Genomic DNA, 18,584 nt, shown 5'->3' on the forward strand with positions numbered 1-18,584 from the left:
AGACCAAACAAAAGGTCTGAAATTCATGATGGCCCTTTATAAATGAAAGACAACAGAGCCACAATATATATCAGATAAAGGTTAGTTGAAACAAGGTTTATGCTGCCTGTGGTGTCAACAGGAAGGTTTCATTTTCATTAAACACTTACTTACCATGACACACACAACAAGTGTGTCAATGAATGAAAACCACAAGCAGAGCTGCCGAGTTTTGTCATGTTAATATATCATTTTCGCATTTATCAACAGCACAAACAGCAAAATCATTTCAAATTGTTGATTTTTGCAGGGTTTTTTTTTTATTTTAAACTTTGTTGGTAAATGTCTGTACATCAGAAGTTAAAACAGTACAAATCACAAATCAGCTATTACAAACAATAGTGATACACACTACGGTGGTTTTCCTTCCTTTTAGAACAGCTTCCTCTTGTGTTTGTTCCTGTTCTCTGGCTGTGTCGACCTCTTTAATGCTCAGAAAACAACCAACAAACTGTTTGGTTCAGCGCAGTGACAGATTTTTAAAAAACAGAGGAAATGATACAGAAATATTAATGAAAAAGTCCCTTAAATATAATAAAAAAGCAAATGTGAGAGTAATTGTGTTTGCAAATTTAGAGGATTTGTCTGTGTGGAACACGATCTGCTGCACAGTCACCTTCCCCACCGCTGCTGCCGCCGTCTTTCAGACCTGATATGAACGGCTCGAATAACCTGAATGGGCACAGAAACGGACAAAACGCCAGAGAACAAATACAGTCAGTGAATTATTCAGTTGCAGAAGAAGCCCACCTGCTGTGTCTGTAAAAGGGAAACACACAAAAAAATGAGGCTGAGATGTGCTGTGAGAGGAAATGAGGACTCAGAGTAGGAGATGCTCGCCTACAGTCTGTCTACATGTACAAACACCACCAAGTGTTAGATTCCCACACTGAGACGAACAGCAGCTCTCATCTACAGAATGAAACGTTTTCACACTTCAGACGCATCATGACATCACTGACGGGAGGTTCAATCCCTGGCTACTTAATTATGCACATAAAAATTAATGAAATCAACTATAAAGATAATGATGTTTTGTTGACACTGTCAGGTATGGATTGTCCTTTATTATCACCATTTAGTGGCGAAATTCATCAGACATCAGAAACACCTGAATATTTTTTTAATAGATGAATTAAAGGGATAATATGTAACATTTCTGCATTAAGATATCTGAAAACAACCAGACGTTTCTTGTATATCTTGATGCATTGTGTACTTACACTATCCCAAAGAAATCTCAGAAGTTTACTTGAGGTTACGGTAGATTTCATTTGTTGCTTGTTACTCCCTCTATGGAAAAGGGAAGCCAGCAAACAAGACTAAACTTAACGTGAATCAAACTTTAAAACATTGTTGTCTGCAAACATTTGAGTCTGTGTCACCTCAGATAGATTCTTATCAGCAATGTTCGTCGTTTGATGGTGTTCGATGAAGTAATTCAGTTATTGACCTCTGTTTTTTTTTGTGTGTGTAGTTTTTAATGTTTCAAACATATGTCAAACATTTTAGAATCTGAACATTTGAAATGAAAAATAAATTAGATTTTGTTCAGTTTTTGTAGGTTTATTTTTAACATGATGGTGATCAAGGCGACGACTTTACATCTGTGGCCTTTAAGAGCATCACCTGAACATAAGGTAAGGAGTTCAGGAGGATAAATTGTTACTCTTTTCTGTAACTATAAAAATGACAACAGGACTGTAGGAGCATAAAACCAATCTGAGACATTTTCCATATTTTTCATTGCCCTCCTCTGATTTGCACCCAGGTTCACAATTCTCCTTAATTTCTCCGTATTTATGACATTTTTACCGATTTTTTCCCCTCTTTCGATATAAATGTTACTGGCACTGTACGGCAGGTAGTCTGCTGTGTTGCAGTGCTGCTTCGTCAGCAGCGTGAGAAAGTCAAACAAACAGTTTCTCATGGAAAATTTTATCAGAAAGAGGCGTACGTTTAGTCAAATATGCAGTGCTGATTTTCCGTTAATCACATGGGTCACACTGACGCGATTCATCGTGGAAAGGCAGTTAAACATACGGCAGTGATGTGCACAGACTCGCGAAGGGGGGGACAATTAATGAATGAGACACAACTAATGGTGCGCTCATTATTTTGCTAATGTCATTCTTAATAAGTCATCAAATTGTAGGAAATAAACAGTATCTGAAACTCAAATCTCTGATAGTTTAAGCAGGAATTCATAGACCCACACTTTGGTTTCAAATCCTCCTCTGTGTTTTTGAGGTGTCAAGGTTGTCTGTAAGTCGAGGTGGTGCAGGCACAGGCTCATTTTCTCCGTTTCTTTAGACTTGTTTTGAGTATTTGAGATTGCAAGAGGGCACTTGTCAGCTATTTTTGACAAGAAATCTCAGGGCCAACTCAAGCAATAAGCGAACTGAGTGGGCACCTGCAGGGGGCCCCAAGAGTCAGGCATGACAGGCGGATAAATATACAATTTGTGTGTGTGATATGTTATATAAGTGGCAATCTTATGAAAGAAAAAACAACATGTTTTGTTATTATTTGATGTCCATACTACTGGTGTAATCAGTTCACCCTGTTCATTTCAGGTAATTAAGTTTCTATTTGATTTAAATGCATCATTTTTATGTAAGAAACAATTTATTTGTAGTTGTACGTTCTGCACTTCTGCACATTTCATATTAAAATAGTTCATAATAACTTGTTTACAGTAAATGCATTGTCTGCTAGTGTTTGATTTGTTACTTTCCAGCTCACCAGTAAGCCGTGATAAAGGTCGCGTTAGAAGTACAACGGACAGACGATGGAGCTTTGACAATATATAGGTAATGTTGGCGGTGCTGAGGTGGGTGGTGCATTTAACAGGGTAACTCTGTAACTCATTCTTAATCAATTTGATTCTGAAAATCACTGTGTCATGATGGTTTCCAACATGTGTATTGTAATAATAGTATTCTATCAACATATTTTGATTTGAAAATTGCACTAAATATTACACTAAAGGGCCTCTGACATAATGGCACTTCAGTTTCAGGTGAAATCTGTTTGAATTTACCGGAAACCTGCTCTGTTTGAGATTGTGGTCAAGGTATCCACTTCTAAAAGTGAGCAGACATGGTTTCCTCTTGCAGATGAAAAAAAAAAAAAAGGAAAAAAAAATCCTCAGTTGTTAGGACTGAAAAGTGTTTGTGGTGTCTAACATTCCAACAGAGGTATGTTTTCTATATAATTTTATAGAAATAACCTGTGCACCTGTACTTCCCCTTCAAACCAGGGAAAGTCCAAAGTTTTCAGTGTCAAATTAACACGCTGGCTCTGATGGTCAAAACACAACAATGTTTCCCAAAAAATGACATTCCTGCTGCTGCTTCTACCCCGGGGCCGATTTTTAACTCAAGTCAAATTTTGACTTAACATTAAGATTAATTAATATATATTTAAGTTTTTAAGCCAGTTTTCATAGTCCACAAAACATTTCTTGAGCGTCACAGCAAAACAGCTTTGCAGAATTCTCCTGACCAAATAAAGCAGATCTGGACAACAAGTTAAACCCCGAGATACAAAACTTGTCTGAACACAGTTGCTGTCTTTTTCAGTTGTTGAGGAGAAGAGAAGACAATGACTGAATTTTTTCTTATCTTTTTTGTGTGCTCACATTTTATGTTCTGCCTCCTTGTTTTAACTCACCTTTAACTAGACTTACTTGAGTTTGGCTTGACTGCTGACTATAATTATTGTTTTTGTGAGTTTCCTGCCTTTTGCAGGACTTTGTACACACTTTTTTTAAAGGTGTTACATAAATAAATTATTATTACTATTAATATATTTAATTTCCATTCAATTATCCATCTATAAACCACCCTCATCATGTCCTTAATAAATGAACTGACTTAACGTTGTGTCTGTGTCGTAACCTTTGACATATTCATACAACGTTTGCAGATAAATGGAGTTTATTTACCCAAATGCTGATCAGAGATAAAATGATTTTGGTGATGCCCACTGCTACATAGCCTCCGACACTCCACATGACTGGCAGGTCCTGGGCTTGTTTGTTACAGAGTGAGTTGGATGGAGTTGTGACTTTAGTCACTGTCGTCGGTTCAGCCATCGTCACGCATTCTGTATGTAAGACAAAAATTGACGAGATTAGTGTCAGAGACTGCGAGAAACTTTTCACAGCATGGTTTCACTTATGATTCTAGGGGGACTCCGATACTTTTAAACCTGGGCCCTGTATTGACATGCTTTGGTGTAAAATGATTCATTCTTACCAAACATTTGGATTAGATCACCTCAACAGGTAGCTGTAACTCGGCTGCTATATACTTGTTTAGGGCAGCTGTGTCGGTCAAAGTCGTGGCTGCTAAAAGTGTTTGTTTTCACCACTGACAGGCTGCGGTTGTTGTTCTTAATGTCTGACACTATTACAGAGTTATTCTCGACAGAGATGGACCTTTGTGTTGAAAAATAAGATTGTTATTCTCCCTCTGAAAGGTCCAGAATAATGCTGTTTATCTTTGTGTAACAATTATGACAGCTGGTTCCAGCTTGTTCCAAGGTTTGTCAGCCAGTATTGCCATCGGTATCATCTGGTATCTGTGCTTTATCAACATCAAGAGGCTTTTAGGTTGCCAGTTTAGCTAGCCTTAGCATTGTTAGTGTTAGTGTCCTGTGTTAGCCATGTTAGCTGGTGCACAAACTGTCAGGCGATTGAGGGGACAGATTGTTTGTGAACTGGGGCAATTTGATGGAAATGCTTACTAACATGATGTTGTCAGACACTTACAGTAACAGTCTGTCATTGGCAAAAACAAGAACATTTAGAGAACGTAACTTTTACAGTTAGCTTTAAAAAAATACCGTAATTCCCCTCCATGAAGCTAAAACTAAGAAAAAAAACATGTCTTTACCTAAAATAAAATCAATTTTATCATATACAGTTAGCAATTGTCAGTTGGTAGTCATTTGAATATGGTACAATATGTATATTATGTGTGCAAAATTCAGTGGAATGGAAAATACTGTTTGTATTGGAGGGGAAAGATTTAAGTATGTTTCCTGCTCTTTTATGTGGAGGTGAACGCTCTGTGACGATGAGAGAAAAGTAGGTTAAAGCAGATATATTCAGTTGAACTCCTTTTTTTTTTTTGTTTACACAAATCTAAAACATTCATGTAGCGCCTGTCAAACTATTGGATAAATACTGTTTATAGGGAAACTGTGGTCTTTAAAGAAGCACAGTGTAGTTATTTGTATGCCTAAAGAAAGTCAATAAATAACAAAGTCTTTGTTTTCATGACTGAATTAACTGAAGAAACGAACTGACCTTAAGGGACAACAACATTTCATACTGTTTTAGTTTGTTTACATATGGCGGACCCTGCCATCTCTCTAGCCGCAAACCTTCTTTTCCTCGGAAAACAGCTTGTTCCGTCAGTTATGGAAGAAATAACTGTTTCTGAGTTTCTATTATCACCTTGTAAATATTGAAATTCTGAGTCTGAATTTCTTCTCCAGGACTACACAGTGCCCCTTTAAGACTATGAGATTTGATGACATACTAACAATAATTTACTTTATAGACCTGCATGCACCTAATCCTGCAAATCTTTCACCGCCAAATATGAAGAAAAAATAATCTGTTTAATTTGCAGCTTTCACAAACATCTCGTCACTGCATTAGAAACCCAAAAATTCAAAGATATGGGGGAAAAAAACGTGCTGGTATCATCCAGTATATTATTCATGCAGACGCTCTAACTGAGTCAGGTGTGAATGAAACTTTAAGCTTACCACCAACGGTCAGGTTGACTTGGCGATTCAGATTTTGACTCCCTACGTTTGCACTGATGTAACACTCGTAGGCGCCCGCATCTTCAGGCTGCACACTCCGGAGAAACAGACTGTACTTATCTCCAAATCTGACCTCCCGAGGGAAGCTGTAGTATTGTGTGGTGTTACCACCCTTATCCCTCCTGATGATGCCTTGTCTTTTTAGGTTGCTGAGCTGCTGAAAGTGAAAAACAGAAGGTAACTTTAGTGAAAGTCACTGACGGATGAGATCTTAATTTGTGTCTGAAAGCCTGAAATGGTTATCTGACCTTGTACCATGTGACTGAGTAGAAATTCATGCTGTCAAGATCAACACCTGGACACATCAGTGGGATGTCGTCGTTGCAGTTTGCATGAGTTACATCTGAACTCTGGGTTGTGTAATGTACCAACAGCAGCTGAGACAATCAAACACAGCATCCAGAGAGCTTAAATATTTTCTATTAGTGTACGCAGCATCAACAAACTGAGCCACATGCTCACACACTGTTCACACAACACGGTGGTTGAGTTAACTATCAAAATATAAAGAATAAAGAATTTCATAATGATAGTTCAAATCAGACTTAACGTACCTTAATGAACAAAATCCCCTGGGACATCTTTTACCCTTCCCTTCACCTGAGCTGGTCGGAACGAATGTGTTAATCTTCTCACTTCAGTAGAAATTGAGTCAGTTCCTGTCAGAGGGGGGCCGTCAGAGCCGAGGGTATCACTGGGAGACAATCATTTCCTGAGAGTGCCACCATGTGGTGGCCTGTAATTGTCACCGTAGTTCAAAACATTTCGGTTTTGGGTCACAGAGTCAACACCTGCAGCTCAGTTCAGCTCAGCGGTCTCATTTATAAAACAGACTTACGATCAGCTTCAAAGATTAAAGTATGCATTTGCAAAAACCTCACTCAGACATGGAGTGAACTGATTGAGTGATCTTATCTGTACGAAATGTCTCGACCTGACATGAGTCATAACTTTTCCATGTTGAATTCACTAACGCTTTATGATAAAGTTAAAGGAAATTGAACTCTGGTTAACAAAGAAATGCTTTGTAAAGCATCTATCAAGCAGTTATAAACATCATCAACCTTATAATGCTCAACCAGATCATGATTACTGATGAACTACGCTGTACTTACTAACCCTTAACAAAGTATTAGAAAAACATCAGCTGTAAATGTATTGAAATTACTTGATAAATGGGGTTACAGGGGAGGAATTAACCGGCAGACTATTTTGGGTTGAAAACAGGATATGATGCTCTAGAAATGCGTATCAAATAGGAAAGAAGAAACTCTGGCACCATTTCTTTTTATACCTGCCTCGATCACTAAGCTGCATGTTTGGTTTTGTTTGTCAGCTCGCTATTTAGTTCACCAAATAATAAGCACAGCCTCGTTTACATCTCCTCTGCCATCACCTGGATCATCTGCTACAGAGTTGAGGGAATTGTTTCAAAACCTCTGTGATCCGTCTGCTGTGCCTGCCACCCTAACTTATAGAAGTACAATGCTAAATCATAAAATTGCCCATTTAACAACCATTGAAACACCTTGTTATGACCTCAGAGGGTCAAGCTGTGCTTGACAACAACTGTTATAACTGACCTGATGCCCGGAGACAGACAGGATGTGATGTTGTTTCAATCAGTGGATGATGGTGCACATTTTCAGACTGTCTCTCCTGGAAGACATCCATCCTGTTGAAATGTATGTTTACATGAATAGTGACAGAAATAGTTGTGTCAGGAATGAATCAAGAGAACTTGAGAGAAAAGTTCCTCATCCTTTCTCAGCACATGTACATATAATGATACACAATACAATGAAAAAAGCTTTCAAATTAAGACAAATTATAGAATCATAAGTTAGTCGTGTTTCAAAAGGGGCATTATGAAGTTATGGAAATTCAAACTCAGAATTTTGATGTTCACAAAATGAATTAGGCAAACTCAAAGATTTATTTTTCCATAAATCAAATAAGGAAAATAAGTTCCCCAGAACACTGTGAGGCAAGAAAGGTGGCAGGGTCCGCCACATATAAACAGAGTGAAACAGTATGAAGTTGCGTTTTCCTTTAAGGTCAATTTGTTCAGTTATGAAAACGAAGAGAGTTTGTTCATGTATAATAAATCAGCCAGTGAAGATCTTTCTCCTCTGTTTAAAGTTTCTTCACCATTTCTGCATCGTTCAAACAATATTTTGTATTTTTACTCAACTACGACTTTTGGGTGCTTTCTACAACCCTGCAAATGACCTGGACTCGCTAAAACCGGTGTTACGGTGAGATATTTCTCAAAGAGGCCGACTGGAAGCTCATATCAAACACACACACACACACACACACACACACACACACACACACACACACACACACACACACACACACACACACACACACACACATACTTAAGGGCAGCTCATCCTGTTGTTCTCAGTGCAGGGAACTCCCCATTGTCTCACTTCAAGCATATTATTTGTATGTGTCGCTCTTGTTGACAAAGGAGGTCGATATATGGTTATTAATAGCCGGCTGTCTTTATGGAAAAGGGAAGAGTGAGGTCTTTGGATTCCACCATCTGCATTAAACAATACCTCATTCAGCAGCAGCTGGCACAGCGAGCGCAGGGCCGCACAAATCTACTGATTTCACCACCGATACTTAGTGGAAATGAGGATTTTCTTTTTTGTCCGCTTCCTATTGGACACCGCAGCTGTGAGCAGCTTTAGATTTATGACAGGAGGTAATCACAGAATGAGGAATAAATAGCTGAGCACGATACTTGACATTTCTGAAATATCTTTCATGTGCTGGTCACTGCAGATGTGCTGCTCTTGCTCTGCGGACTCCAGTGCTGCATTTAGTTAAAAGCTCTTAATCAAGCACAAGGGAGATTTTACAGTCATACAAACTATGTGTTATCAGGAAATAATGTGCTTATTAACTCCGGTGACAAAACCTGCTGAAGCTTGCAGGGCTCATCCAAGTTGTGATTCTCTGAAGGTTTATAATCGCTGAGTGTGATGTGTGCATGTGTGCATGTGTGTGTGTTGGATTCTAGCTGTGAGTGCTGCAGTTTGAGGGTGTTGCACGCCACAGCAAATCCCAGAGGTTGTTAGCACGCCCAGCTGCTAGCGTAGGTCTCCATGTTTCTGTCAGCGAGGTTGTTCACCGCACACTCTTTCGCCTCTGATTGAGGAAATCCTCTGACTGTTTGCTCTGTTGGCTAAAATGAAACGTCCCAATGGTTCCGCCGTCTCTCCCTCAGGTCCTGTACACGGAGACTTTCCCATGAAGACCGCGCATGTTTACGGGGGGTTTGACAGATATACGGCTCTTTGATGGGCTGGAACAGTGCTGATCAGCACAGCAGGGGCTGATGGGTGATATTTTGAGATAATCCCTGCAAATTTTCTAATTCAACCCAGAGGTTTTATTTTTGTCAGGAGGAAGATCAGCTGAAGTGATAAATTTAGAAATGTAATAAGACCAAAACTCCACGCGGCGGAAACCCAAACAAATCAAATCCCTCCTGGATCAGATCAGTTCAGCACCAGGTCTTTATTATCACACCAGAGGAAACAGTTCTTGCAGCGAGGAAGCATAAAAAAACAAACTATAAACACTGTAAAATTACACACTGAAGGCATTAAAAGTGCTAAACATTAACGTGATAAAAGAAACTAAATCAGTAAGAAGAGGAAAAAGTCAAAGGGCTACCGAGAGGTAGTTTACGGCGTATTCGGATTTAGAGCATTAAAAACACATCTGACTCAGAGAGGATGTAAACTTGTGTGTGGTTTGTTGGCAGTAAATCAAAAGGCTGCTGCTCACCAGTGATTATACTCGTGTTCCTGTTGGGCCTCACACCCACTCAGGCGTGACGCAGAAAACCTGAAAGTGGCTTATAACCAGTGTTTTTAGATTTATTTATGATCACATGGCTGCAGTACACGTACATGGAAGCATGTGAAAACACTCCTAGTGACAGAGTGTACACAGATAGATCCCCGACTTTCTGTATCCCACTTCCAGCCAAAAGCATCTTGAAATTGTTTGGATTTTGTTTTTGGTGGTGCAGCTTGAAGGAGGTATGATATCACATCACAGAAGAAAAGACAACAGTGATTTTAAGGTGAAATTGAGGTAAATAATGAACAGAGTTTCAACAAATTGGCCACAGTGCTAATTACGTTTGGCATCAACCAGCTAAAATGTGGTTACAACATCAATGTGACACACATTTGTTTCATGATTCTTCAGAATTAGTTCATGTGCAGGTTGAAAGAGAGATGGTATTGATTAGTTTCAGGTAGGTGACACTTTATGTGACGACGTAATTTCGCTGCATTTAATGTTTTATATAAAACGTCATGAATATGGAACTATATAGACCACATAGTGCTAATGTTCCAGGACTTGAAATTGGGAATGGGAACAGTTTTATACATTAATGTTAAATAAGTCATCGCACTTACTGCTGTGAGATGAATGTGCACATGAATGTGTCTCCTCTGATTAGAATTTATCACAGCTTTTCTTTTCTTTTTTTTTTGACACAAAGACACATTTCATTCTCTAAGCTCTACAGATAAGGACTCATCATCATGTTAAATTTCTCACTTCAAGCCCAGTATTGTAATTCCCGGTTAAATATAGTCAAAATGTGAAGTTTAATCAACGTCTTCAAATAGATGTCGGCTAAACCTGCAGTGACAGCCCAGACTTTGCTGTGTTTTAGCCCAGACGTCAGGTTTACATATAGATGCTGGGCTGGTAACATGCAGTTCAGTGGATTTAATATAACAGTATCACGATTGTCAGTAACATCAACTTGATGTCATACAACCTCCTAGTTTCCTGGCAGTTAACACAAAGTGCAGGTGAGGCATTTGTTTTGCAGGTATTGGTCATTAACCAAAGAACTGGACTAGCCTCATGACTGTGGCTGAATGTCAATACCAACTTTCATAGCAATATATCCAATAACATTGTCTTAAAACCAAACCAAACTTAGGATCACCACCTTTGTTTCAAGGCACCTGCATGGATACAGAGCGCCTGAGCATCTAACAGTAACTTATAATGCGAACACATGAATCTTGAGCTCTGGCTTTACTTAAAGCAGTTGCATGCCAGTGTTGTGTTTCACTGCTTAAACAATCAAATTTGCTGATTTTATTTACGTGAACACATTTCGTAATGAATGTGCCTGAGAGGACGAACACTTGTGTGTTCACTAATCATCCACGATGTCTTCTGCTGTTTGACCTGGATTAATCATTTGTTCAGTACCACTGAATCCGACTGCAACTGGCTGTTATAGTTCCTGTCTTTGTGAGGCTGCAGAGCGGCATCACTCTGCCTGTTCAGTTGTTTGTTTAAGGAAACAAAAACCCCTCTCAGTCTCTATTGCAGTGTTCTCACCTCTGCCTCTGAGCCTTTGCAGGCCGCTGAGTGCTGGAGGTTGATTGTCCGAGGCCCGCAGCAGAACAGAGAGCCGCGTTACGACGATCTGTATTGTTCCCTAATTTCTTCTCTGGGATTTCCTCCTGCCAGCTCCCCCCACCCGCCCTCCCATCCTCTCGCTGTACAGCCCTCCATCATCCTCCCTCTGTCTGAAGGCCCTGCCAAACTCTCTGGCACATGAAAACAATTGTTCTTGTATGTTTGGAGACAGAGCCGGCTCCTCAGACGGGCTTTTCTCCCCCACCACTCAGCTGACGGTCAGGCAGACAGACTTCCTCCTCCTCTTCCTCCTCCCTCTGCTCCGCTTGGAGGAAAGTAGTCATGTTCAGTAAAATCGGAAGCGAGGTATCTGAGTCCTGAGCCACAAAGTGACTCAGAACCATTAATATCCTTGACATGCAGGTGGAGCGAGGGGGCCATCTCCCCAGCCAGCGAGTGTTTGAAACATGCTGAAACAGGCTGTGTGAGCAAAAGCTATTAAAATATTACCATGTGCAGGTTTGTCTCTAACAAGAGCTCTCTGGCACGACTACAAAATACTGAAGGTAAGCACCCATCTGGGAATCGGGACTCAGCTCCCAGATGATGTTGAAAAAACCCTTTACATCCTTCCTGTTTCTGGATCATCTATTTTAGCTTTTTCCCCCTCCGCTGGGTGAGGAGAGAAACAGGAACACGTCTGAGCTGTCAGAGCAGTGATTTGTGTTTAATCTGTGGAGATGTTTTCACGGAGCCATTGCTCAGCAGGATTCATTAAACTGTGCTTCCTCAAACGAGACTGTTTCCTCTCCAGTTGTTTGTTTTGATCAAAAGCTGTTACTCAATCACCATAAACAGGCCGAGATGTTACATTATGTCCGTTTCTGCGCACAAATAGCTCTTCAGCAGTGGAGACGTGAACACTAAACTGCGATCGGTGATGTACAATAAAGCTCTGAGCTTCTCAATGAGCAACATAAAGAAGAAACATTTTACACACTCGATAGTGTTTCAGGTTTAAAGTGAAATTTATTGTACAATTGAACTATATTGAACTTCACTGCTGTAGCGCAGCCATCTGGCATCCAAGTCGTGAACACATTTCTTCCAAAAACTATTACTCTTTTTGGGTTTATTGTCAGTGTTAAATCCCACACACTGGGAATTACAAATTAGACCCAGTTTGGGGGGATATAGCACCAACAAAATACTGAGTTTCTCTCTGTATCCTTGGGCAAAGAAATCACAAGACAATAACTATTTTTTCTCCAACACATCCTCATACATACAGGTTGACTGCCAGTGACTCTCACCATTTATCAAACAGCATGACAAGGACGTTGGTCGGACAGTTCGGTTTAATTTAGGCAGGAAAATTAGTTGATTTAGGAGAACGTTGTGGTTTGGCTTAAAGTAACTACATTACCTTTGTTATGTCATGTAACTTAACAATGTCCTGTGTTTGTGTGAGCGGAGCATTCGTCTCCAGCCCCCTCCCTAAACGGGCTCTGTGCTCTTTGCAGGAGACGACCTCGACTGACGTCCTCCTCTCCTGCTGTAGTAATTACTACAGCCACTGGAGGTCGCCGCCTCAAACTTGAATATGAGTTGTAAAAAAGCTGCTTTCACAGTTGACCTATATGGTTGCTTTTCTAATGAGGACAGCCTGGACACTTTTTTATTAAAAATGGAACAAATCACATCACATGCATGATTCAGTGTTTATGATGTATATTGAATTCCTGTTGCTCGCCATTAACAAATCATCGAGTCACAATGACTTCATGTAATTAATTCACACTTAATAAATCATCAGTTAAAGGATGCTACTTCACATTCATTGAAATGTGACCACTGATGGATTTCAATGACATAAAAGTTCATTTATGTAACTGTAGGTCTTTTTTTTTATGTCTGTTATGTAAATATTCATGAAAGCTTCATATTACCATGACAGCAGGTTCTGTTCAGCTGAGAGGCTGAAAAATGTTGTTGTGTATTCCTGGAAATCAGATAATTTGGCTGCAGTTCAATTAAAAGCTTTTAAAACACAACTGATCAGACGAGTATGTGGATAATGTCTGTTCAAAGGTTTTAAATCTGCTCATTTATATTTTGTTTCATCACTGTGTTGTATATTTCTTGTTGTTCTTCCCTGTTTTTAATGCATTTGATTTTGTTTTATTTTACTATATTTTGGTATATTTGCAGGTGCAGAGGTATTTTATCATGTTGTACTTTGTGAAGTACATTATTATTCTGGTTTTTGAAGGTTACTATAGAAATGAAGTTTGATATTATTATTATTATTATTATTATTATTATTATTATTATTATTATTATTATTATTATTATTATTAATGAACCTCTATCATAAATTGTTACTGTGCTACCTTTTACAAAATTACATGTTTAAAATTACTATTTGTCAGTGATGTACATTCATCATTTTGTACAGTAAACAAATCATTTGTTAGTTTTAAGTTAAACACACTCATTGTGTTTGAGACTGATCCAAATAATCATGTTTTACAGCTGTTTTGGTAAATAATCCAACAGTAATATGAAAACAAATTACACTAATGACCAGCTGGTAAAGTTAACCTGATATCACTTCTTGTGCTGTATTGTCAGTTTGTAATCCAGTGATTGTTGGTGTGCAGGACAGAAGGTGAAAGACAAAAATCACCTCTTGGCTTTATGCTATTTTCAGGAGTTACATGAGTTCAGGCTTCATCCCTCAAAAAAGAAATTACATAATATAGCAGAACACATGGTTTCTTTTTCAATCCATCACAAAACAATTGAGCACAGATTATCAAATTCATTCTTCATCTCGGGGTCACAAACCTGCAGGAGGAGCTGAAAGTCCGGCTTCGCTTTTATCTCAGGTGAAATTCATCCTGCACAAAATCACTTCTGGGATTTGGAGACGCAGGGGTCTGAGGAAGAGGAAAAACTCACCGAAGAGAGGTAGTAAACCTTTGCAGACGTCCCCAGGTGCATCCTCGCCTGTCAGACATGTTAAACAGATCCACACTCTCTCTGCTTCCTCTGCTTTCCCCCACATCTCTTCTGATGCTCTCTGCCATCAATTTGTTCCCTGTCATCTTGTGTTGGGGGGGGGAGTTGCCTTCCAACTTTGTTAAAAACTCACTATTTTGTTTGCTCGCTCTAAAAAGTACCACCAGAGAGCTGTACATCTGGGTCCCAGTGCCGGATGATGTCAAGACTGGCGCTGACCCAAAGCCCGTCGCACAGAGAGTTCCTCAGAGAGGTCGGCTGCGCGTTGTTTTCCCTTCCTGTGCCTCCGTGACATCTTCCTGCCGGGGGGAACCTCGGGGAGCCATTTGAGGAGGCCCAGGCCCCGAGCATGGAGGGACTCAGTCCAGCAAATTCCAATTAGCCTGACAGGGCAGGTGGGGGACAGGGGATGGAGGGCGGCGAGGGGAGCTTGGACCCCCGGCATGCACCTCTAACTGCCTTAACATTCACTTTCCATACAGCCTCCTGTACCACCGGGGAGACTCCTACTGTCATGTCGAGGACTAAGTCTGCAGGCTGATTCCGAACGATGCCAGACAGGAACTTTGGCTCAGCTGTCTGAGTGTCTGAGCTGCAATCTGCCCGCTGGACTGATCACCACAGTGTCTGTTTCAGACTGGAGAAGGCAGAGAGGCCTGCAGAGACTGGCCTGCTTTTGTTTTGCAGACTTATGTCTGAGCAGTGATGAAATCTTTCCAGCGAAAGTGGTCTGAATCAGATCTGAGATTAGAGTTGCCAGATGTCCGATCATTTTCATATTTGTACAATAATTGTGCCCACTGTACCATAATTTAACCATTTTGTGACACTTACATCACTTAAAAGTAATAATCTTGAAGATTTTCAGATAAATAAATATCTGTTAAGTCACTATCTATCGCTGAGTGAGGGAACACATAACTTGCATTTGCTGTAATAGCAAAGACGCGCACTGGGTGTCGGTGGCGACTTATGCGTAAGTAATCACAAGCAACGCACAGTTACTGACGCATTCACCCAGCAGTGAGCTGTGGTTGGTCGGCCAGAGAGAGTAGGTGGTTCACACGTGATTCAACAGTTTAGTTTGTCCTGGTCTCTGCTAGTGTTGAACAGTCATGGCCGTAAATAATAATGTATTTATTGGCACTGATTGCCAATAAAAACATTTCTTTAAAAAAAGTTCTGTGTCTGATGCAGCATGCAAAGTTCGATATTTTTCTCAAAAGTATAGTGGGGTGAGGTAGCAGAAACTAAAATATTCAAGTAAAGGAAAAGTACCTTAAAATTGGTCTTAAGTATAGTGTTTGAGTAAATCATCTCGGATTTAATATATGATCTATTACGTAAGATCCTTATTTTTCAAAGTAACCAAAGCTGTCAAATGAATATAGAGGAATAAAAAGCACAATATTTCTCTCTGAAATGTAGCCGAGTGGAAGGATCAATAGCGTAAAATGGAAATAATCAAGTAAAATAAACGTAGCTCAACACTGCACTTAAGTAAAATAGTTACGTAAATGTACTTAGTTGCTCTCAACTAAAGGGCCTGAGTAACAAACTCAGGGAGAATATCCACTGAAACTAAAAATAAAGAAAACTGCAGAGAGGGAAGTTATCTTCAGGATCAATACCAGCGTTATATTTGCATCATTCTCCGTCATTACACGTCAGCAGGGTTTTACTTCTGCGCTCCCCCGCGACCCCCGACCTCTCACCCCATCTCTCCCAGTCCATTTGGCCCACAGCAGTGATTTATCCCTCTGACATACCAACAGCTGTGTTGGGGGCTCCGAGCAGAGTGTGGGCTACTATTTGCCGTGACTAATCGATAACAGACTTCAAAAAACACCAATCGTGAGACTTGGGGGGAAAAATACAGCAAGTCATTGACACAAAAATCCCAGAACCTCTGCTTTGGCTTCATAAACAACTTCTTGGCAATATTACTGGAAACAATGGGAATGTGTGTGCGTCTCTGTCTGACAGACAACTTTCCACAGAAGCATAAATGATACCACAAAGTCGGTTGTTAGGAAAATAGGTATTTACGAATGGAACTAAAGACAAAATCAGAATGTTAATTGAGCACTGAGGTGTCAAACAAAGAAAAAATGTGTTTCCCATCAGACATTTTCCAAACTGCAGTTCAGCCTCTTGTTATATAATAAGCGCAGTTTCTAAAAATAATGCCACCGAGCTTGAAACACTGAAGGTCACTCAAGACCGTTGGTCCCGGAAATAAACTTTTTCTGCACATTTTGACATGACACTTCAGTTTGTTCGAAGCTTGTTCGTCGTGGGACAATCATAAGAATAACCGCTTTTATTTTGATAAAATATATTTTATTTAAAAACCTTTGTGAGGGAAAAAAGGACAAAAAAAATCATAAGTTTCAAAACAAATGCACTGCATCTTTGAAAGGCTTATGCTTAAAACTCTCAGTCAAGTATAAATAGTCTCTTCTTTGATTCCATCATTTGATCCAGCATGTGTCTGTGTGTGTGTGTGTGTGTGTGTGTGTGTGTGTGTGTGTGTGTGTGTGTTGTGTAACACCAGCGTTGACTCTTCCCTGAGAAAGTCTTTGAGGATTTTCAGGCTGCTGATCATTCACTGGTCTTCAGTCAACGTCTCATTCGCAGTGGACCCAGCCCTCGCATCTTTAAACAGTCTTTCCCATCCTTTATCTGGAAAAAAGAGAAATGTCTCAGTCATTTAAATATCCAACAAGTTTTAATTGAACTGCAACAGATGCGTTTGTAGATGTGTATTTGTATCCTGGAGGAAATAAAGACACCATTACAGCTCATTGTCTATAAATCAGCAACTCTTTCTTCAGCTTCGTGTCAAATATATGTCCAAATGCAAGAGGAAGCAGCTGGTTATGTTGGATATCATATTGTGTTTTGAACAACAGTGAAAGTCTTTCAGTAATAAAAAAACAAACAAACATCTGTGTCTGACTGTGTGAGGAATTTACAGCAAGCGCCAAGACATGTCCTGTGCGTAAAAGTGCTTTTACGCACACGCTTGAGAACAAAATAATGGAGTTACCCTGAAATGGTCAGGACAGTTAAACAGAGACGCAGATTAACAAAAAAGTTTGATCAAGAGCTGAAACAGGTCAAAGCTGACGAGCCTGATTCATGTTAATCTGCCTTTTTGTTAAATTTACGCACATTTACGCATCAGTTACTTCTAAGGTGCAGCAGAATGTTTCTAGGATAAACACGTAGACAGTATTTATTTACCCCTTTCCTCTGATTGCTCAAACAGAAGGTGCAGATGGCCCTCGGCTGCTGCGCCCCGCTCTCTCCCTGCGCATGAACCGCGCCGAGGCAGGGCTGCTCGTCCGCGCCGCCGTCCCCGAGGAGAAGCACGTTGGCCAGATGGGAGATGTAGCTGGATGCCAGTCGAAGAGTTTCGATTTTGGAGAGCTTTCTGTCCACCGGCTCGGTGGGTATGAGAGTCCGGAGAGCTGTGAAAGCCGTGTTGACGCTCTGGGTCCTTCCTCTCTCCCGGGCGTTAGCTGCGCTCCTCTGCTTCATGACCACCACAGTTTCTCCTTCCAGATTGCGCGAAATCCGTCTTCGTTTCTCGGTGGAGCCGCAGTAGCTCTGCTCCGAGCTGCCGTCGCTCTCGCTGCGGTTCTCATCATCCTCGGACGTGACAGTGAAGTCTGAGTAGATCACATGTGTCGCCACAGGCCGCAGCATGGCGAAAGTCATCATTTAAAAAAAAACAGGTCCCAAATCCTCTGATCGATCAGACCGGAAACCAACTCAGGGACCGACCCTACATCTCAGTACGGCACACAGTGCTGCATTTAACCACTACTTTGGTTAGGGCGTTTTTCAATAAAGCTGACCCACTTGAGTTTGCTCTGGCCTATTTTCAGGACGGACCCTGACTACCTGGTCAGCTGGGCTCTTATAGCTGGATGGGAGGAGCTGCCTGCAGCACACAGTGTTACAGTGACCTCTCCACACTCTGCACACACAAACAGTAACTCATCAGAAACATGACACATTGTTCTAAATCACAAATGCACAAAAACCTCTTTAAGACAAGGTCCTTGTAACAGGCCTTATAGGTAATTCTGTAGGTAATACGGCTGTTAAGAGTCCTTATAGGATGCATATATAACTATTAAGAAGTGCATAATAATAGTGCATAATAAAGGATAAACATAGTCTGTGTTTATAAGAATATCGTCTGATATCCTATCGATATCGAGTAATTTGTTTAGTCCCAA

The 18,584-nt window shown here is 40.4% G+C and overlaps 2 protein-coding genes across 3 annotated transcripts; both read right to left on the reverse strand.

Moving 5' to 3' along the window:
- Positions 1 to 276: 276 nt before the first annotated feature.
- LOC119022143 lies at positions 277 to 6,555 on the reverse strand. Of its 2 annotated transcripts, none has more exons than XM_037102727.1 (5): positions 6,438 to 6,555; positions 6,132 to 6,260; positions 5,824 to 6,037; positions 3,989 to 4,149; positions 277 to 711 (listed from the first exon to the last, which is right to left on the reverse strand). In XM_037102727.1, exons 1-5 carry the CDS (start codon positions 6,462 to 6,464, stop codon positions 652 to 654), a joined length of 591 nt encoding a protein of 196 aa, XP_036958622.1. In that variant the 5' UTR covers positions 6,465 to 6,555; the 3' UTR covers positions 277 to 651. The 2 variants fall into 2 exon arrangements, with proteins under 2 accessions (XP_036958622.1, XP_036958621.1); XM_037102726.1 differs by having other exon boundaries at positions 5,824 to 6,040.
- A 10,135-nt stretch (positions 6,556 to 16,690) lies between these two features.
- Positions 16,691 to 18,240, reverse strand: tcf15 (transcription factor 15). Its single transcript, XM_037104774.1, has 2 exons — positions 17,581 to 18,240; positions 16,691 to 17,016 (listed from the first exon to the last, which is right to left on the reverse strand). The coding sequence occupies exons 1-2, from the start codon at positions 18,058 to 18,060 to the stop codon at positions 16,954 to 16,956; spliced, it is 543 nt and encodes a 180-aa protein (XP_036960669.1). The 5' UTR covers positions 18,061 to 18,240; the 3' UTR covers positions 16,691 to 16,953.
- Positions 18,241 to 18,584: the final 344 nt, after the last annotated feature.

Source organism: Acanthopagrus latus, chromosome 7 (assembly GCF_904848185.1).
Source record: "Acanthopagrus latus isolate v.2019 chromosome 7, fAcaLat1.1, whole genome shotgun sequence".
NCBI lineage: Eukaryota > Metazoa > Chordata > Actinopteri > Spariformes > Sparidae > Acanthopagrus > Acanthopagrus latus.

Bases quoted from the DNA above. Each gene is read 5' to 3' on its own strand.
- LOC119022143 (XM_037102726.1), bottom strand. From the start codon at position 6,464: ATGTCCCAGGGGATTTTGTTCATTAAG. The intron at 6,041-6,131 runs GTCAGATAACCA...TTTCACTTTCAG, and splicing joins ACTCAGTCACATGGTACAAG to CAGCTCAGCAACCTAAAAAG. The intron at 712-3,988 runs GTAAATAAACTC...GTGCCCATTCAG, and splicing joins TATCTCTGATCAGCATTTGG to GTTATTCGAGCCGTTCATAT.
- tcf15 (XM_037104774.1), bottom strand. From the start codon at position 18,060: ATGATGACTTTCGCCATGCTGCGGCCTGTGGCGACACATGTGATCTAC. The intron at 17,017-17,580 runs GTAAATAAATAC...TCTTTTTTCCAG, and splicing joins TGAGCAATCAGAGGAAAGGG to ATAAAGGATGGGAAAGACTG.